Consider the following 20,841-nt stretch of genomic DNA (forward strand, 5'->3'; position numbering starts at 1 on the left):
GAAAACAAATTGTCTATCGATAACGCCGCGCCATTGGGATTCTCGATTCTTTCCCATCTCCTCGCCCCCGCGCGTCGATTTTTTTGACAGGTGTACTAACTCCAGGTGAGTATTTGATTGAACTCTTATATTTTCTGATCGGAGACTACGGTGCGCCATGGTAATCACATCACACCAGTCCAGTCGAACTGATTGTTGATGGTTATTATGGTACCCCGCCAAACCGTGACAAGCCCACCTTGAATACTTAGTAACTTGCAATGCTACGACACAGAAGCTGATTCCTCCTATTCTAGCTAAACGAAGCCGAATTCAACGACCAGAGTCTCCAAACAATCCGTCGGTATTTGCCCTGACCAAACCATCGGCTTCTCGAACGTATTTGATCTCAAGTTGTCAAATCTGCAACGTCGCCACGTTGAAGAATCCCTAAACACCCTCCACCAAACACCAACCATGGCTAGAGAGAGCAATGCTCCGGTCGAGGGTATAACCCCGCGGAAGATAAACGAGCAGTCTCAGAGCTCCGCCTCCCAACATCCGGAGTTTGGCAGACCCTCGCCGATGGGACAACCTCAGCGTCAACAACCACCCCAACGCCAACAACAGCCCCAGCCTCGCCCGGCCAACTCCAACCATCCCTTTAATATTCCAAAGCCCAATCATTCAAGGCCTGAGCATCACCGCCCCGTCCCTCGCCCCGTATCCTCCTTTGCTACCCAACAACACGGACCATCACACTACCGACCACAAGGTGCGCCAACCCCAGGCGCAGGCATGGCAACACCCTCCGCAAAACGACCATTCGACCCATTTAAGCCAGTCAGGCCCTCGGCATACAATGATCACCGCCCCTCGTATCAAACGGGCGCGACTCCGATCAAACGCCCCGAGCACATCAATTACACAACACCGGCTGCCCCGCGCCCAATCTTCCAGTCTAAAGCAGGCCCCCCGAAAGCTTCAAATGCATCGAAGAATCTTCAGGCTTTTATAGACTTGACCGAAGATGAACCCCACCAGACTTACAGAGACTCCCAGAGCACTGGCCATGGGCCTAGCTTTGGCGCCATGGACGTCAACGGTTACGTTGATACCGAGAAGGCGAATGAAAACATCAAGGCTCTCCTGGAAGGTGCATTTGAGGACGACGAGGAGGAGAAGCCTGTAAAGTCCAAATCAAAGAAAAATGGCAAGAAGAAGCTGTCAAAGAAGGCCAAGGCTGCGGAGAAGGTCAAGTCTACCGAACCTACTAAGGCGGAGAAAAAGGACGCAAGTGATGACCTTGACGACTTGGCAGCCCAACTCGAAGGTGTTACTGTCAATGACCCCAAGGCAGCCGAGCCGAGGCCCGGGGAGCTTGATACCAAGGCGCCTGGTACCTCGGAAGGAGCATCGGGCTCGGAGGCCGCGGAGAAGGACGATGTAGTCAATCCCGAGGATGAGGATGAGGAAGATGATGCAGAGGTTGAGAATGATGAAGATAATGAAGACGAAGACGAAGATGAAGAAGAGGAGGAGGACGACGACGATGCAATCATCCCAGGCTTGAAAGTCAACCTTCTCCCTCATCAAATTGAGGGCGTCAAATGGATGTGCAACAAAGAAACGGGCCAACGCACCACCAAGGGGATTTATCCTAAAGGTGGAATCCTCGCCGACGACATGGGCTTAGGAAAGACTGTCCAAGCCATCGCCCTAATGCTCCAAAACAACAAGTCTGAATACGAACACGGCGATAAATTCGATTCATCTGCGGCCAAGAAAGACGATTATGCACCATCGTCAGCCAAACTCAGCAAGACCACACTCGTTGTGGCACCGTTGGCGCTGATCAAACAATGGGAAGGAGAGATTCTTGATAAAATTGAGAAAACACACAGACTTCGTGTCTGTGTGTATCACGGAACAAACCGTGCGAAGACGGCCACTTCGCTGGGTGATTACGATGTCGTAATTACGACCTACGGAACTCTCACGTCGGAGTCTGGAACAGCTGCCGCAGACAAGGCCAAGAAATCGGGAATCTTCTCTGTCTATTGGTATCGCATCATTCTCGATGAGGCCCACACTATCAAGAACCGGAACGCGAAAGCAACCCAGGCAGCCTATTCTCTGGACGCCAAGTTCCGCTGGTGCCTGACGGGAACTCCTATGCAGAACAACCTTGATGAGCTGCAAAGTCTGATCAGATTCCTCCGGATCAAGCCATACGACGAACTGGCTGCCTGGCGAGACCAGATTAGTCGTCCTCTCAACAACGGCCGTGGCGGTCTCGCCATCCAACGCCTACAAGTATACTTGAAGGCTTTTATGAAACGTCGCACCAAGGACGTCCTGAAGAACAACGACAATTTCAAGGCTGGCGCAGGCGAGAAGCAGAAAAAGTCGAATGGCTTCCATATCGTCAAGCGTGAAGTCATCAGGGTGGACGGCGAGCTCATGGAGGGCGAATTGAACTTCTACAAACGCCTCGAGAAACGCACAGAAAATAGATTGGAGGAGATGATGGGGGGGCAAGCTTGACTATGCTGGGGCGTTGGTCCTGCTCTTGCGTCTTCGTCAAGCTTGCAACCACCCGGATCTGGTTAAGAGTGACTTGGCTGCGGATAAGGACGTTCTTTTGCAGAATGGCAACAATGGCAGTCAGTCGAAAGAGACAAAATCCAACGAATTGGATGACGTTGCCGATCTTTTCGGTGCTTTGAGTGTCGTCACGAAGAAATGCGATGTTTGCCAGACCGAACTCAGCCAGGAGGAAGGAAAGAGTGGCGCAAGCCGCTGCAGCGAGTGCGAGGGCAACCTGAATACCGATTTCATGACCAAGCCCAAGAAAGACAAGTCAAAGAAGAAGAAGGCTCACCGACACCACAAGGAAGCCGCCCCGGAAGCCGACTCCCAAGCAGCGCGATCCCGCAAGAACCGACGTGTCATTCTGGATAGTGATGACGAGGAGGGGGAGGAGGAGGCTGAGTGGATTGTCCCAGAAGACAAGCGCGATATGCCAAACCTCGGGAAGGCTGGAGGCTCTGAAGATGAAAATGCTGAAGGCGGGGGAGACTGGCTGGGCGTATCTGACTCAGATACAGAAGACGAGATTGATTCCCCTTCACGCAAGAAGAGCCAGCCTATCATTTTGAGTGACTCTGAAGATGGTACAGCATCCGAATCCGAATCCGAATCCGACGAGGATATCTATGAAACCCCCATAGCAGCTGACGACGTGCTGCCTTCAACCAAGATTCGCCACTTGATGAAGATTCTCAATAAAGAGTCGGCGGACTACAAGTTCATCGTGTTCTCGGTCTTCACGTCCATGCTCGACAAGGTTGAGCCTTTCTTGAAGCGGTCTAATATCGGTTTCGCTCGTTACGATGGTGGAATGAGGAACGATCACCGCGAGGCGAGTCTGAACAAGCTTCGCAATAACAGCGGTACCCGTGTGCTTCTCTGCAGTTTGCGGGCTGGTGCCCTTGGTCTCAATTTGACCGCAGCCAGCCGCGTCGTGATTATGGAGCCGTTCTGGAATCCTGTATGTTTTCAATCTTCTACTAAATTGCCGCGGAAACTTCACTAATTCGTATGATTTAGTTCGTGGAAGAACAAGCTATCGATCGTGTTCACCGACTCAACCAGACAGTTGATGTCAAGATCTATAGAATGATCATTAAGAACAGTGTCGAGGAGCGAATCGTCGATCTCCAAAACCGAAAGCGTGAACTCGCTAATATGACCATCGAGGGCAAGTCTGCCGCAGGCAAGCTGACCATGCGCGACATGATGGCCTTGTTTGGTCGCGATGCGGAGTCTCGTTTCGAGGACAAGCAGAACACTTTGGACTTTAAGAAGCCGAGCGTTCTCCGAGGACCTGACGAAGACAAAGATTATGCGCCTTCTTCACAGAATTCAGCCCGTTCTGATTCCCGAGATCAGGCGCGGCGGCAACAGTCGAATCGTTCCAGCCCAGAGGACTCGGTTTATGGTCGGCGTTGGTAGACATGCCTTGGACGAATGATATCAAGAGTTTGATGAAATCAATTTTATGAGTGATAGAACGGCGGGGTGATTTTATTCCACCAAGACATGATTTGTTATTTTCTTTCTTCTGTTTCTACTTGCCGCAGGCGTACATGAGAAATGATTTCTTCCCCTCTTCTTTCTTCTACAACGCCCCGAGTATTTTCTCTGCATTAATTGAATCCCTGCTCTACATCCGATCCATGGATCAGTCAGGATATTTAGCATGGCTCAATCGGGATAATACTTAGATCCGGAGCTAATGCCCACGAGTCAAATTGCAGAGGCAAGCCATGGCCCATGGCAATCTGCACGCGGACCGGAAATGAGCCGCGAAAGGACAACTTGTCTGGAGTTACTCTCCTTGGAGTTTCGGTTTCTGACGCTTTGGGGATTTTTGATTTTTTTCTTTGGGCCGTGGTTTGAATTTCGTTTTACGCACCTGTGCACGAACATACTGGGATCGGTATACTTTGTCACCATTTTCAGTCTTTCTTCTAACTGCGAGAATTCATACTCGATGAATGTAGGAAAGAAAAATGACTAGATCGATAGTACAGATAGACTCGAACATAGACTAAACTTCAGCAACGAGTAAGGGACAACCGGGAGATCCGCGTTGAGACCATGTTCTGAGGCAACTAGACGCCTGTCTAGACCAGGGTTCAACCAAGGGTCACACCTCCTGCCAGAAATCACTCGTGGCTCTACTTTGTAAGCGGCAGAATCTCCAGTTGATTGATTCCGTGAAATAATGCCGTGGAAATGCAAATTATGGCGAATCTGTGTGTTGTTCTAAACATGCGTCCCAGAATGTCAATTCGATGGACCAGTGAACCTAAGTTGAGAGAATTATTTGCAACTTGAAGTTTGAGACCCAGCAGGTCAAAACCACCCCAATGAAATATCCCTTGTATAGCATCTGCAGGCCAGGACTGTGGAAAATGCGCCTCGAGAAATTCCATGGCTCATGGACACTTGCGGAGCTATGTCCTGACAAACCCGACGGGGTGACCATAAATAGACACTACATGGTAGACTCCAGTGGGGGCACCAAGTAACCTGATAGGCCTCGGTTTACGGAGAAATGCATAGAGGCTGTTCGGTACTTGGGGGCAAGGGGTGAGTCCATTTTCCGGGGAAAGAAGACATTGTCTAGAATAGACAGCTTTAGCATGTCTCTCTCTTTCCATAAATTTTGCTGCATTCTCGGATCAAGTCTAGCTTGAATTTTCATTCCTAGCACCTGTAAAAATTTATAGCTCGCTACTCAACTTCTGGCCTGGGGCTTTAAGGGTGTGAGGAAGTGAGTGCCTGTGTCTTTTCTCCAGCTCTTCATCCGAACGCTGGCTGGGTTCAAAGACTAACAAATTATTTAACCGGAAATACAGACTAGGTCTTTTTATTTACGATAAACCGATGGCTCATCTATCACCGCGGCGATGAGCTCGTCCCCTAAATTCAGTACTCACGGCAACTGGAGAGTCGTCTACAGTGACCAGGACGAAAAGGATGAATGGGTGGCGGATGGTAGAAAGACACTTGCCGATACTCTGTCAATACCAAAGTCCATGTGCATTTTGTCCGACTCCAAGACCGAAATACCTACGGTGACGGAGGTCGATCCACCAAGACTGAAGCTTCCCCAACTCGGAAGTGACACCGTCGAGAGAGTGTTTCCGGTGCGCTCGGTCCTTTCTTTTGATTCGACGCCTTCTTCGGCTCTTCAGACACCATCCATCGAGAAATTGGAAAGTCCAATCTCTCCATTTTCGGAGGGATCTCGAGCAAGTGCATCGCTGGATGAGAAACTCAAGAGTCAGTATTCAGAACAACCTGAAGAAGCCGAGAGTTGGACACGCGGACCTAAGAGGCCGAATCATCTCTCCCAACTGCGAGATCAGAAGCACGAGCTTGGAGAATCATCAACATCGACATTGACCCTACCTATACGCGATGATAATCGCTTTTCAAAAGGGACACAGTTCGGTGACCCCAATGAAACAACCCATGACGGAAGCTCCGAGTCTCAGTTAAACGCGAATGTCAACACGCGTCTAAAAGATTTGATTCATGAAGGTGGGACCATTCTGAAAACAAAGAAGATAGAGAAAGGTATCGAATATCCGAGGGCTGAGGATCATGATGATGATGATGATGTATCCATCAGAATTCAAAGGTTCGGGGTCATACTTGTCATCTTTCAACTCGAAGGCAACCTCACCATCCAAGCTGCGAGCAACAACTCGAGAGATATTATCGGCTATTCACCCGATGAGCTATTCGAAGTACCCTCAATATATGATATACTGTCAGGACCCCATCATCAAGCCTTTTCTTCTCATGCAGAAACTGTCCTGGATGATTATTATGACGTGGAGATTTCCGGGCCCGAGGTTTTCCTACTCTTCATAAGAGCTCCAGAAAGTGATGGGAAACGATTTTGGTGCACAATGCATACCAGCAAAGTCTACAAAGATTATATTATTTGCGAGCTTGAGGCAGAGAAGCCTGATTACTCCAATGTCGAATATAATCCTCTCGAGGGAGGCGAGAATACATACCACCCATGTGAGCCGAATTTGGCCGAAGAGCCCTGGTTTGCGTCTCCTTCCAGACAGGGAAAACAGGATAGTACGACTTCGGATACAAACGCTCTCGACCTGGATGCTGTGAACAGATTAACCCCCGTGATTCACCGCATTTCGAGCTCTCAAACGATGGATGCGTTGATCGACCATGTCGTATCAGGTTTGATGCAATTACTTCAAGTCCATCGCGTTACGATGTATCATTTTGATGGAAACCACAACGGTATCGTGATGGCAGATTCGGTGGATCCATCCCTTGACATCAAGTCTTTCGCAGGAGCAATCTTCGACGAAGGCACCTTCACCGAAGATGCTAAAACACAACATCTTCGGAACAGCGTATGCCTTTCGTACAGTTTCCACGAGGATGAGGCAGAGTTGGCTTACATATCGTCGACAACCAAAATGGGACTCGACCTTTCTCATTGTTACTTGACAACAAATCCTAAAGGCGTCTCACAGAAGAATAGCCCATCAATAAGTGTCTACATGTCAATTGGGATATACGCCTTTGGAAAGCTGTGGGGATTGGTATGTTGTCAATCATACGACGAGAAATTCAGGCTCCATCCACTTCTCCAGAGAGCATCGTGGCTCATGGGTCAGACTATCTCAAGCAACATTGAGCGACTTTCCTATACGTTGCCCTTTCAACTGAGTGATAAAAGCACCAACTCAACGAATTCAGACTCAATAGGAAAAAGTGAACTATCGAGCGACCTTCTTATTCACTTCGGAGCCGACTATGCCGCAGTATCCATCCTGGGCGAGACTAAGATCCTGGGGAAGCCACCAGATTCGCAGGAAGTTCTGGTCTTGCTTGAATACATGAGGGCAAAAGGTTTACGTACCGTTATCTGGTCAACAGATATTCTGTCTGATTTCGATGATCTGGAATACGCGCCAGGATTTCACCATCTTGCAGGGCTCTTTTACATACCTCTCTCGCCTGAGGGGCATGACTTTATCGTCTTCTTTCGAAGTGAAAACCAGTCATTCCACGACAAAAGGAGGTTGGAACGCAACAGCAAGCAACTCGGAACTCACCAAGAAGAGTGGTCCGCAGGAGAATTTGGCAAAGCCTCCATCTTAGCCATGATGTACCGCACATTCACGAATATTTGGCAAGAAAAGGAGGCTGCAATGCAAAATGATCAGCTATTGAAGCTTCTCCTCGCCAACTCAGCGCATGAATTCAGAACCCCTTTGAATGCAATCATCAATTATCTAGAGATTGCTCTAGACGGAAATCTCAGCCAAGAAACGCGAGAGAGTCTCTCCAGATCACACTCCGCGTCCAAGTCTCTCGTTTACATCATCAACGACCTTCTGGATCTCACGAATGCAGAGAATGGACAGAATCTGATAAAAGACGAGGTTTTCAGTCTTTCGGAAACTCTCTGCGAGGCGACCGATATTTTCTGGGAAGAGGCCAGACAGAAACAAGTCGATCTGCAGGTCGTTCAGCATTCAGCCTTACCCCCAGTGCTAGGTGACCAGCGTCGGGTCCGACAAGTCATCACTAACCTAATCAGCAATGCCGTTCAACATACCTCAGTTGGCGCAGTGACAATCGAGTCGTGTTTACTTTCGGATCCCTGCTGCGAACCAGGTCACATTGTTATAGAAGTCGCAATTCATGACACCGGCTCCGGAATGCCACAGGAAACCGTGGAGACTCTGTTCTGCCAACTCGAGCAGGTTTCTAACAAAGGCGACATGCAGAGTTCCGCTTCAGGTGGGGAAGCCTCAGGTGCTGCTCCATTGGGAAAGGAGAGTGTTCTTGGGCTGGGACTGGCGTTGGTGGCACGAATTGTGCGCAACATGAATGGACAGCTCAGTTTAAAGTCGGAGGAAGGCAGTGGGAGCTGCTTCAAAATACGACTCAGGTTTCCGTTGCCAGAGAACGAAGATGCTTTTCAGTTATCAGACGGGAAGTCCGATGAGAGACAAGAGAAGTCAGCGTTCTGGGACAACAGGCAACCACGAAATGAGCAGGACGAAGAGGTCGAAGGAAATGGAGATCCATTATCATGTTGTTGCGGCGATGATGCGTCAAATATAGAGGAGCTAGGACAGCAGAACGGCTCACTTGTTGATGTTGACATCGCCTTGAAGTGTGGAGAGTCAAGAAGCATTGCACTTTCGTCCTCGAAGCAATCCACCATCGAGTCTACAGCCGGCCCGCATCCAGCTTCTAACGCAGATTCGAAAACAGCGAGACCGAATATCCTAGTTGCAGAGGATGATCCCATAAACAGCACCATAGTACGAAAACGTCTTGAGAAATTTGGATACTCTGTCCGAATGACGGGAAATGGCAAAGAGTGCGCTTCTGTTCTTCAAGAGAACATTAACGCATTCGATGCAGTGCTGATGGATCTGCAAGTAAGTGATAATTGCCGCTATTATCTTTGCGACGGCAAACTGACAAAAGACGAAGATGCCTATCGTTGACGGCTCGAGTGCTACCAAGATGATTCGCGAGCATGAGTTCGAGTTATCATCAGCGCATTCGACCTTGGCCTATGGCCATGGCCGTGTCCCTATTTTCGCCGTCTCAGCTTCACTGGTGGAACGAGACCGGCAGGATTATATTGACAGCGGCTTTGACGGATGGATCATGAAGCCGATTGATTTCCAAAGGGTCCATGTTCTTTTGAACGGAGTTTCCAATCTCGAAGCGAGGAACAGTTGTGTCTACCGACTTGGAATGTGGGAACAAGGTGGATGGTTTGAAAGATATGATGCAGACGAGCTTACTGAGAAGAAATGAAGGGAAACTGGTGAGAATGTTCGCGGGTGATTGAATTCAAGGGGTATGATGATCTAAAATGTATATGAACATGTTCAAACAATGCAATGATGAGAAAAGAAAATGCAAGATCCACCCCACGGGCAAACGTGGAGGTGAAAGCGAAAATCAGTAGTATTCCGGCAGTCCAGAGAAGTCAGGCACATCATCCCCGCACTTGAAGGAAGGCGAATATGCCTTTTGGGGCATGAAACCATTCTTCCATGCTGTACGGTAACTCCACTGCGCAGCCGACTCGGTACGCCAAGTCCAATAGAACCAGCCTTGCGCAGTCTCGAAAGCAGACATCTGGGCCTCGGCGTATATTTGAAGCCACTGCTTGTACTTGTCCGAATATTCCGAAACGTCGGCATTGGCACCTGAACAGCTGCAGGCCGTTCCCGAATCGGCCGTGGGACAGTATGCCGTTGAGTCGTCCGTGGCATAGGTACCTTCCCAGCGGGTACCACGACCGACATTATTCACATATTTTGCGCAGTCGGTGTCTGCTTGAGACCATTCGCCGGATATAGTCGGTCCCCATCTATTTTGCCAAAGTTATTAACGTGAAATAATAGAGAAGACATGAATATCACTTACCCTGAACTGGTGCTGTTGATCTCCTTGATCATGCTATACCAGCTATTGCAGATGATTTCCACTTTGGCTGTGTGATTGAGAACGATCTCGCCGGTATTAAAGGTAGTGTACTGGTGGGTGTCCAGGTACATATTATTTGGGTGGTCTTTGAACATATTATCCCATTTATCAAGATTTAAAAACCCATCGTGAAAAACGACAGTGGCATCGATGCCATTTTTGCGCACGAGTTCTGTTGCTTCTTGTGTCCAGTTGAGCACCTTCTCAGTCGGAATAGAAAGCATCAAAGGCTCATTGACCAAACCATAAATCGTCACAACGTTCTTGTATCGATCCTGCGCGAAGAATTGAGAGAGCTGATCGTGAATGTCGAGAGATCGCTGTCGATTCAAGTCGCCATCGTCTCCCATCAGCCATCCAACACTGCCTTGACGACCGCTATGGTTCCAGCCGTTTTGACTTCCTGGAATCCCATGGAGATCAAGATTGACACGTAGCCCATACTTGCGACAATATTCGATCGCACGGAGAAGATAACGCCAGGCAATTTTCGGAACGTAGGGATCACCGTCATATGTAGTCACTGCCCAGTAGGAGTATTGGATGCGTACATGGTCCAGTCCGGCCTCTTGGATCTCAGCAAAGTCCGATTCCGAGAGAAAGTTTGCATAGTGCTTTTCGATGGTATCAGCCGCGGACGAGCCGAGCTTTTTGGTCAATGTCCACTCGTCAATTATACTGTCAGTGCTGGAGTAGCCTGAGAATAGAGATGGCGTGATGAAGGGTTCAATTGAAAGCCATCCACCAAGATTAACGCCGCGGATGGGCTGGGAGCCGTATGGAAACTTTTCGTTGAGCGGAGGAACATTGTCGTTGGCTCTTGTAGAATCATCCCATGTCGAGTTTAAGCCCATAAGATGAAGGCCCCCGACAGTAACATTGGTGAAAGTCACGTTGAAGCCGTTAGTATCATACCAAGTAAAGGGATCAAGCACCGTTCCTTTTGCATAAGCCTAGATTGGAAGATAAGTTAGTGTATCTTGACATCGAAGACACGCCAGAGAGACTCACTGGGATGCTATCACGACTGATGCCATCGAGGTTGGAGTTGGATGGACTCGAGGAACCAGACGAACCGCCGCCACTGCCAGAGTCGCTACTTTTGTTCTTCGATACTGTGACAGCCACCGGGATGATGATAATAAGTAACAAAATGACCAATATGACAGCACCGACAATAATCCGCGTTTTCTTAGACCAATTGGCCCAGAATTTCCAGCGTGGTTGCCGATTGCCATCTTGGAAGCTATCATCCCAGCTGGCCTTGTCCTTCCAGTGATCTTCCATAGCAGCGCCACCACCTCCACGTCGACGCATCTTCATCTCAGGACTTCGGCCTTCCTCCAAGTATGAGCCGGACACGATTCTGGTACCAGATTTGTGTCTTGACCTGTCGGCGATATCATCACCTAGAGCAGCAGCACCAGCAACACCAGCCACAGCAGCTTTCTTCTTTGGTCGACGCCGCTCTCGTTTAGCTTCAGCTTTATCTCGAACCCGCTCTGCTCGATCCGCATCTTGGTTCTCCGTTGCCAACCTAGCCAACGCATCTGCACTCAGCAGATGTGACGCACTGCTCGTCGATTCGGTACTTTGATGCTTTCTCGACTTTGACGCAGCAGCAGCAGCAGCAGCAGCAGCCTCCATACTCCTTTCCCTCTCCCTTTCCTTCTCTCTGTGTCTCTCTCTTCGCCTCTGCCGCCTCGCCTCAGCATCAGTATCAGCATCCCTCTCCCTGTCAACATCATCGCCTCGAGATCGATGTCTCCTCTCCCTAACATCTCTCACAGGGCTCCGACTATCATCCTCATGCCGTCCCCTCCTATACCCCTCCCGATCCCTTTCTCGATCCCGCTTCTTAACCGGTGACGTAGCAGGCGACTCCTTCGCCTTGGACATATCTCTCTCCCTCCTGCGTTCCTCAACAGCCTCATTGTAAGCCCGTTCTTCCTCGCGCAGTCGTCGTCTCTCCCTGCGCTCCCTCCTCTCCCGTCTGCGCTCTTCATCCTCGCTCCCTCCATCTCTATCCCGTCCTGCCCCCGCATCGTGCGACTCGTAGCCCGACTCCTGGCCACGGAATCGATACTTGCCCCGCGCTCCAGGACTGGAGATATCTCCCTCATCGTCCCGGCCGCGGATGTACTCCCGGTCTCGCTCCCGATCGCGTTCTCGTCGGTACTCGCGTGCGCGGTCGCGTGAGCCGTAGCGGTCACGGCTGCGTGAGTGGTCGGGCATCGGGTTCGTGGAATGTTGATCGTTCGGAGACCAGGTATGTATGTGGACTATTGAGCTAGCCGATCGGCAATCGTATTTGGTAGGTCCTTCTTAGAGATTTCAGGGGGTATGGAAGGTGTGGAATGTCGTTCTGAGAATGTCTTATTTTTTGTCCCCCGCGAAACGTGTTGGCGTCACCTTGGCTCTTGGCTTGATGTGGCCAAGGCCCTATCTCTGCGGATTGGGGGGTATGGGAAGGAATTGGTCGGGGTTGGAATTGGGATTTAGAGAAATGGACGGGCCATTCCTTGAGTTCTTCTTCAGATTGGACTGAATTTGGTTGAGTGTGTTGAGTAGACGAAGGGGACTCGGAGGGGGGGATGGTTGCGCTTGTGGATGAATCTCGGAGTTTTTGTTGTTTTGGTTTTGCCGCATGCGCGTTAGTTTGGTGGAAGGCCGCGCATACACACCGAGTAATGTAGTAATGGTCTAGTGACTGGAAGTTGCTGTATGCTAGCTAAGCTGAAGGATGATTATTTGATCTAAACTTGATTCTTGGTCGTGGATTGTGTCTTATCGTTGGATCTAGGTGGAGTCTGCGACTTCGCTGTTGCGGAGCAACGAATTGATCATTCGGCCAGATGGTCGATAGATTGAGTGGAGTAGTGAAGTCAAATAAATGACAGGACCAGCTTGAGCTATTTGATTTTCTATCTACATTTGTATATGGTAGCATCTTGCAATGCGCCTTCTGTTCGATTCCAGATGGCTGAACAGACATTAAATACACCGGTCCTCCCTCAAATGCAACGAGCGCCAGTCTCTCTCTAGGCCAACACTATAAACTGTCGTGATCAATCAGGGTATGCGAACTCCAACGAAATACAAGACCCAAGGATAGTAACACATAAAAGTAACGTATGAAAACAGATGCCAGTGCAGACAGTCTACCTGATGGCCTATGGGAAGGTCCATCGGTACAAACTTGATGTAGGAAAGAAGGTAGGAAAACATCGGAAGAAAGGAATGAGGAAAGAATATAAGATTGTCGCTGAGCCCGGGGAATCTAGAAGAACGAAAATGGGTGCCACTGGCAACCCTTGCTGCAAATCATTGCAGAAGATGTTATGGGACCCCATGGGGTCTCTGGTCATGACCCAGATATGGGCCATCAGAGTTGCTGTATAGGAGTAACCGAGTTAACCTCGCGTCTTCAACGCCGAAAAAGTCAAGCGGTAGAACGGGCGTGGCAGTACTGCTGGTTTGAATCAGGCACGAGAATGGGGCGCGAAATGGCTGCAGATGGGCCGGGCCAGCCACGGACCAAGGTTATCACACGGAGAGGTAGCCACGCAAAGCCTTTTTCTGGGTAGAAGCAATGGATACCACGATCACACATGTCTGTTGGCCGGTTTAGAAAAACAGTGTTAGCAGACATGCAGTGATCGTGTACTATTGCCAAAAGAAACGCCTTAGCTGCTGATGATCTGTCGAGCTCCTTCTTTGCCCAGTACACCCGGTTCGGTGGGCTTGGGGCTGCGGTCACGGCCCTTTTTCCGACTGAGGAAGGAGAGCATGCCGCTGTTTGAACTTTTACCCTTGCCGTCGCCTTCAAGTCCTTCTGCAGGAAGGGAGCTGTGATTGGAAAGCTCACTCCAGCTTCCAGCCTCGTCCAGAACCATTTGAACACCTCCTCCTTTGCTTGGTTTCCTTATGGCCCCGCGCGGCCGAGCTTGAGGTAATGGGCGATGGAAGGATGGAGTAGTGGGGGGGAGGGGAGGCAGATGCCCGAGTCGACGGAGAAGGAGGCGGGTAGGGAGAGGTCGGGTCATTTGGATCGAGATTCTCGCTCAGTGTGGTCAAGTTCTCATTGTGAGGCAAAGGGGGCAATGGCGCTTCATGCTGCGGGCGGGGTATAGAGGATTCAGGATGCGAGGGGTGACGGGCGTGAGCGGTCGTGGTCGCAGTGGCGATGGGAAGAATATCTTCGGGGTTCCTATTGACGAAAAATATAAGCAAAAGTTTCGCCGACTCGTATCAGCTAGGAGTACTTACGTTGCAGCCGCGATCGCGTCAGCAGCATTCCCTTGGAAGTTTACGAGTGTATAGTCGAAAGGCTCGAACATGGTCTCTATCAACCGATGCAGCTCATCATCTCGAATTTCCTTCGCAGTGGCGTCGTCACGAAGCTCCGCGCGAGGCTTCTGTCGCCGAGCTCGCGCCTCCAAAGGTGCCTCTTCTAAGAGCAATTCCTCCAAATCGTATGTCGCGTCGAAATTTGTCTTGTCGCTGGAGGGCCGGAAAACAGGAGGAATCTCCTTCCGCTCGAGGGCAGCGAAATCAATATCGGCGAAGAACATATGGGAGGTGAAGGTTTCAAATCCGATAGCACCAATTCGACGACTCCGGTCGCGTTCCATCAATGATCCCAAGGCACGTAAACAGGGAACCGATACGGCGGGGTTGGTGACATAGTATTTCGGTTGGGCTTTCTTGATATTTTCACTCAGAGTATCTTGGCTGCGGCCTTCGAATGGTCGCTAGTGATGGGAAAAAAAATTAGATTGGTCACAATGGCAAGTGGGGACTTGCATACCTTGTTGTAGATGCATTCATAGAATGTGACACCCAGAGACCACCAATCGACTTCAAAGTAGTAGCCACTACCCTCGTACACCTCTGGGGCGAGATACGCCAGGGTTCCAGACTTGCTTGTGAGAGGCTTGCCTGGTCGAAAGTCCGACGCGACATTCTGGGTTGAACAAAGTCAGTTGCCGTTCCCGTGTAGTACACTGAGGTGGAGGGGGAGGGTAGAATATAAGTATTAAACATACAAAGTCAGCCAAGTGGACATGGCCTTCGGAGTCCAAGAGCACGTTGTCTGGCTTCAGGTCTCGATGAATGATGCCCTGAGAATGGATATACTTCAAGGCACAACCAAGCTCGGCCATCCAGAACCGTACCGCCTCTTCCGTAAAACATTTCCGCGAGATATGAAATCGAAGATCACCGCCATTCATGAGATCAACCACAATATATCTGTTATGCGATTAGCAACCAGACTCTGGATCTTTCGACTTGGCGACTCACATGTATTCCATATCTTGGAAACTGTAGCGCAAGTTACAAAGGAACGGGTGATTCAGATGCTCCAGCATTCTTCGTTCACGAATGATATTTCTTACACTCTCCGACCGAACCACTATTTTCGCAATTAGTCGAGTTCCGGCGAACTCACGGGATGAGACAGAGATAATTGAACGCACCTTCCTCTTTACGGATATACTTGAGCGCAAACGTCAAGCCGGTGTCTTTGCGCTCGACAATGCGGACCTTTCCAAAGGCACCTTTTCCGACCACGCGAAGGAGGCGGAAGTGGTTAAGGTTAACTAGATGAGCAGGTTAGCACATGCTAGACACGGTGCCGAGAATGGGCCGAAGCATCGGTAAGATAGGTGTCAACTTACCCGCATCATTACAAGCCACTGGCTTTCCCTGAGAATTTCCCATGGTGATGGGGTTCGGGCAAGGATTGGAGAGGGATTATTGTAAGATAAAGCTTCCTGGCCACATCACACTTGTCCAAGGGCTCAAAAACGGATCGCTCGCGTCAGGTAGGACCGTTGAAGGAACAACGGAATAGAATGGAAAATTGGATGGTAGCTATGGGGCGTGGATCACGATTTCCATAGGAGAAGATGCTGTCCCGCAGTTGTATATGTTCGCAGGGCGTGCGCGGGGGGAGGGGGGGTCCAATGACGTTGGGCGGATGCCGATACGAGGGGGCGAGAACGAAGAGTCGGACCTCAAGTCAAAGGTCGAGGAGGTGATGCGGAATCGATCGACGAAATGCAACCAGCAAAAGGATACCTCCCAGGCGAAAAAGGAGATCTGGAGAGAGCAGCAGCGGAAATAAGTATATTCAAGGAAAAAGGACCAAGGTCCGAGAGCGATGAGAGACCTGAGCGCCAGCCGTTGGGACTAACGGGAGGAGATGAAAGTAAAGGCTGCGAGAGTGAAACCAAACGAATTGGCATTCAAGCAACGAAGTGTCTCTTCTTGTCTCTAACACTGTCTCTGTCTGTCTCTCTTTCTGCAAGTTTGCGGAGGGATGAAAGCAAAAGGGGAGCGAGCGGTCAAGTGAAAAGGTGGCAGAACGACCAATCACGCGGATTTGCAGGAAGGAGCGAAGGGAAAAGGAAAAGGAGAAAAGGGGAAGGCACGGGGCGATCCCTACGGATTTCAGTTTAGTTTGCTCTCTACTCCCCCCCCCTGCAAGACCTTTTCAAGAGATGCAGCCTGCAGCCTGCAGATGCAGATGCGCAGATGCCGCAACGGTGTACGGAGTACGGAGTACACTCTTTTCGCTCTCATGTTTTTTTATTGATTGCATCGAGAGATCGGACATTTGTCCCCCTTTGTCCTCCAGCGGACTTGCCTGCGGCCCACGCTCTAGATCACTCACTACATACAGGGTTCCGGGCTAATGCAGAGTACAGTCGATACGATACTGCAGAACCTGACCTGTCCGGCCATCGTTGAATTGCCTTTAATCCATAGCGGGATATTGGTGGATCGAAGGATCGAAGGCTGACGAGTAAGAAAGATGCCACACTGCTTCCTTCTATCGACTCATCACACTCTCAATTGATCCAACTAACATTTGCTACCGGTACCTGCATCCTGTGGAAGCGGTCAATCCCTGGCCTTGCCACGCGAGGTTATACTTTTTATGCTTACGTCTCTTGGTTTCTCGTGGCCGCCACGTTGCTGACCGCCCCCAAGGCTCATCGTTGTCCTGGTCGTACAGCAACGGTCATGGAACACTCGTCGAACAATCGCTCCAGCCCCGGGTTAGGGCACATATTGCTCAATCTACGGAGTACTATCTCATTCACAGATCGATCCTTCCGAGATCTTCTTCCCGAGGAGACCAGATAAACCCTCTATTAATATCCATCGTATCCATCATATTTATCATATTTATCATATCTACCCTCTTTTCCCCTAAGTGGGCCTACGTTCCGCTGAATCGTTCAATCTGTGTCACTCCATGTACCAGCTACTCATCCTGGCAGAGAACCGGTTCTTGGCAGAGGCCCATTAAAGTTATGAGACCGTCCACACAGGGCTCCACTGGGGGTAGGGGGGGCAGGCGACTATCGGCATAATCCTCGTTAGAGGGGCGTTTCATCTGTCTCTTGACAAAGAAACGGTGGCTCGCGCTGCAAACCGGACGGTTTCACCCTTTTCCTGGGCGGGCCCTCCTTTCATTCGGCTTGTTTTTTCTTCTTCCCTACCCGTGTCAGGAGGCATAGCTTCCGATGGCTGTCAGATGCTGGTTGGGTACGATGCTTGAAGACAACCCAGCTTCCGATCAAAGAAACCGACCGGGTCTACAGGAGGCTTTCATTGCCGATCCACGCCTAGAACTTGTATCGGCCTTTCAACCAAGAAGGCAAAAAAGTACTCTCTGTCCTATTCTTGCCACCGCAATCTTCCTGGCCCCCTCCCTGCCACTGTCTGGTCCACTGATCTTCCATTCGTGGAGCTTTATTGAGGTTAGGTGGATATAGATGATGTCGCATAAGCCTGTAGCTAAAAGGATTAGTAGCCGTTGATCTTAATTCGCCTAAATAGTCCAATACGAGCTTTTTAAGATGAGCTGATACGAGCTGGGCTTTGATGGGTGGGCCTCGCGCCCGCACTGAATGGGGCGGACGCTCGGGCTTCCCCGAATTTCCGCCTTGTTCGATGCGAGTCGTCGTAACGAAGAATTCTCTTCGGAGCCATCATGTATAATCTATCCTTTCTCAACGACAATGAAGTTATGGATGCCGAGAATTTCTATGTATGAAAATTGCGTAAATGTAGTGTTTTTCCAACTCGTTAATTCAATTTGCAAAACAATGTCAACATACATAATATTGTCGACTAACTAGTAGCACTCCAACATCCAAATGAAAATAGCAAGGTCAACTTGAATCGTTCAAAAGCAGAATCAACGCCAAAGGCAATAAATCTTCTCCGCGAGAGCATCTTCAAATCGTGTCAGTGGAGATTCGGTTTCGATCGCGATGTGTCTAATATCAGCATCCCCACCTGCGTGCACATGTTTGAGGATTAAGTGATTAGCTGCCAGCCTGGCCTCGTGGGTCACGGATTCGTCCTGTAGTGGCTGTCGGCTCGAGATCTCATATGAAGACAACGAGCGTGCTCCATGGGCATCTCATCTTGGTAGATACGTGTGATGCGAGCTGTAGAATCAATGTACGTTCTGAGAAATTCAAATTAGTAATGGAAAATAGATCCTGAAATGGCAGTCTTCAAATTACCTGGCCTGTTGGAGGTTTCCCAGTTCCATCTCACACAAAGCAAGATAATATAGATATGAAGCATGGAACTGCGAGAACTCCTGCAAAGGATATTCCCTGATACAACATTGTGCAGTCAACAGCTTCTCTTTCGCATCTGCGAAATTCTTTTCGTGAATCCGTAGCTTGGCAAGATGGAAATTGACACTAAGAAGAGACATGTTAGATTATATCTTGAGGTGGACGTAGCTGATACTAGTAGCCTTACAATTCTATTGTGCCTGTAGCTTCCGAGTCATATTGATGCTCTGGTTTGATGTATTCAAGTGCCGACTCGAGGAGCGGCTTGGCCGAATCTAGATCATTGAGTAACAAACAAGCCCAGCCTTCTTGGGCCATCAGCATTGGAGGCAACGGCCGACTATCACGGCTTGTCCCCGGGGGAACAGAAGTATTTGCCCTCCAGGCATCACTTTCTCTCCAAAACCATTCAAGGGCCTTTGAATAATTTCCCGTCGCGATATAAGACAGGGCCATGAGGTAGCTTGATCCCTGGGATGCCTGAGCTCCTTGGGTCGGAATCCAGCCATAAACATCGTGTATTTTGATTGCAGTTTTTAGAGCTTCTTCTTTTTCCCCACGATGAATATGGACTCTCCAGTTTAAATATAATGTATTCGTCGTGTTCAAGGAACTTTGCCGATCGGGGGAAGGTGCCCCAAAAGCCAACTCCTCTATCATGTTCGAGACCTCTGAAAGAAAACATTCGTGTAACATATATCTATGGTAAAAAGTGTCAGCATTCTGGCAATGACATTCCCTCCTTGGTGAGGAACCTTCATCAAGTTGGAAGGAACCGGAACCTACCGAGCGCATCCAACTAAAAGCTCGCAAAGCTCGCGAGAGCCCTTAATCATTGGAGACGATTGTCGTGCCGCTCTGAATTTATCTTTCAGACTACGTACATGTGGTAGGCAAAAGAAGAAGACATCGTAGTCTCTCATGCCCTGTTTCTCAACATTGGCACGGATTTGCTCGTGAAAAATTCCATGAAGAAGCTTTGTGGCTCTTTCCAAGCTGACGGACACACCTTCTTCGCCCAGCCATTTGAGGAAGTTTGTTTGCGTGGTGTGTGAAATTCCAATAAGATCTAGCTCTTCCATCCAAGAAATAAGAGATAGATCACTGAGTTCTTTAAGTGATATTCGCAGCCTATTTAAATTGTGAGCCGCAGTTCAACGCGACGATTGGGATTCGAGACTTACTCCGCATCATTTTTGCAACAAGCCATATCCTCAGGGAGCGGTCGAGCTCTAAACAAATCAAGGTGGATGCCCATTTCTCCATATAGGAAGGCTGTAATCGATAATAGACTCTGAGAGTTGGAATTTAGAGACTTAAAGACCAAAGGCCAGACTGGTGATTGGTGGTCACTGGGCTGATACGCCAACCTTTTAAAATAATCACTCATGGCCTCAGTGATATATATCTTCCGACCGAGGAGCGCTCCCATGATTATCATCTCTTGCATGTTACCTTTGAGTCTGCTGCAGAGACGGTAAATATCTTCTCTTTCGATATTGGAATAATCGAGGGTTGATCCGATAGGGAGATGAGCCTCGATTTTGAGCAGGTCGCGTATTGTCTCATTGATACTCTTTTGTTGGATATTAATTGCCTTCACCCGTATGAATGCTTCAGGCTTCAGCGATGGGAGTTTGCCAAAGCTACCCAGAGCGAGCGCATCACTTTTTGTTGTGATGATAGCTCGCCCATCGCAAGTCTCATCCGGCCAATAATGTTTAATCAGATCAAAACTAGTCACATCGTCGTAAACGATAGTCCAAGAAAAGTCTACAGTCAACCCAAAGTAGAAATCTGGTTCCGATGAGGAAGGACCTCGTCACTGCGTAGTGAACGGCAAGAGTAGTCTTTCCTGTCACCCCGCTGGAATACAGAACAACAGCTCGGAATTCGTCTTGGAACGGTGTTACGCTATCGAGGTACTTGTCAATCTCACTACGGTACTCAGCCACCACGTTGATAAAATTATCATTGCTTCTCGGGGGACATGTGAGGGGACACATGAGGAGGTGCGCCCCAGTTTCATATCGTGGACCTGCCGGGGTCTCATCGGTACTCGGTGCAGATCCTTGTGAAATTAGGTGCGGTGTTCGGCCTGAAATAGTGAGATTTGAATACTACTAACCAATTGGAACCTGATTCGGGGAATGTTCGTTGCTCATTTTGA

General features: G+C 49.4%; 5 protein-coding genes across 5 annotated transcripts; 2 read left to right on the forward strand and 3 right to left on the reverse strand.

Moving 5' to 3' along the window:
• Positions 1-456: 456 nt before the first annotated feature.
• Positions 457-3,996, forward strand: N7481_005660 (putative SNF2 family helicase/ATPase; the record flags this gene model as incomplete). The annotated part of the gene is made up of 3 exons (XM_057264879.1): positions 457-2,427; positions 2,522-3,532; positions 3,592-3,996. 3 exons carry the CDS (start codon positions 457-459, stop codon positions 3,994-3,996), a joined length of 3,387 nt encoding a protein of 1,128 aa, XP_057122599.1.
• Positions 3,997-5,459: 1,463 nt separating this feature from the next.
• N7481_005661 (hybrid sensor histidine kinase/response regulator) lies at positions 5,460-9,384 on the forward strand (the record flags this gene model as incomplete). Its single annotated transcript, XM_057264880.1, has 2 exons — positions 5,460-8,996; positions 9,052-9,384. 2 exons carry the CDS (start codon positions 5,460-5,462, stop codon positions 9,382-9,384), a joined length of 3,870 nt encoding a protein of 1,289 aa, XP_057122600.1.
• A 147-nt stretch (positions 9,385-9,531) lies between these two features.
• On the reverse strand, positions 9,532-12,297 carry exg2 (putative exo-beta-1,3-glucanase; the record flags this gene model as incomplete). The annotated part of the gene is made up of 3 exons (XM_057264881.1): positions 9,532-9,946; positions 10,003-11,015; positions 11,074-12,297. 3 exons carry the CDS (start codon positions 12,295-12,297, stop codon positions 9,532-9,534), a joined length of 2,652 nt encoding a protein of 883 aa, XP_057122601.1.
• A 1,451-nt stretch (positions 12,298-13,748) lies between these two features.
• On the reverse strand, positions 13,749-15,786 carry N7481_005663 (serine/threonine-protein kinase; the record flags this gene model as incomplete). Its single annotated transcript, XM_057264882.1, has 8 exons — positions 13,749-13,911; positions 13,967-14,272; positions 14,332-14,816; positions 14,873-15,028; positions 15,111-15,315; positions 15,367-15,478; positions 15,543-15,665; positions 15,744-15,786. The coding sequence occupies 8 exons, from the start codon at positions 15,784-15,786 to the stop codon at positions 13,749-13,751; spliced, it is 1,593 nt and encodes a 530-aa protein (XP_057122602.1).
• A 2,646-nt stretch (positions 15,787-18,432) lies between these two features.
• N7481_005664 (tetratricopeptide repeat protein) lies at positions 18,433-20,836 on the reverse strand (the record flags this gene model as incomplete). The annotated part of the gene is made up of 7 exons (XM_057264883.1): positions 18,433-18,553; positions 18,612-18,797; positions 18,859-19,142; positions 19,556-19,802; positions 19,856-20,407; positions 20,490-20,742; positions 20,800-20,836. The coding sequence occupies 7 exons, from the start codon at positions 20,834-20,836 to the stop codon at positions 18,433-18,435; spliced, it is 1,680 nt and encodes a 559-aa protein (XP_057122603.1).
• Positions 20,837-20,841: the final 5 nt, after the last annotated feature.

The sequence above is a fragment of the Penicillium waksmanii genome (assembly GCF_028829765.1).
Source record: "Penicillium waksmanii strain IBT 27052 chromosome Unknown utg000005l:1.0-5232799.0:1.0-5237142.0, whole genome shotgun sequence".
NCBI lineage: Eukaryota > Fungi > Ascomycota > Eurotiomycetes > Eurotiales > Aspergillaceae > Penicillium > Penicillium waksmanii.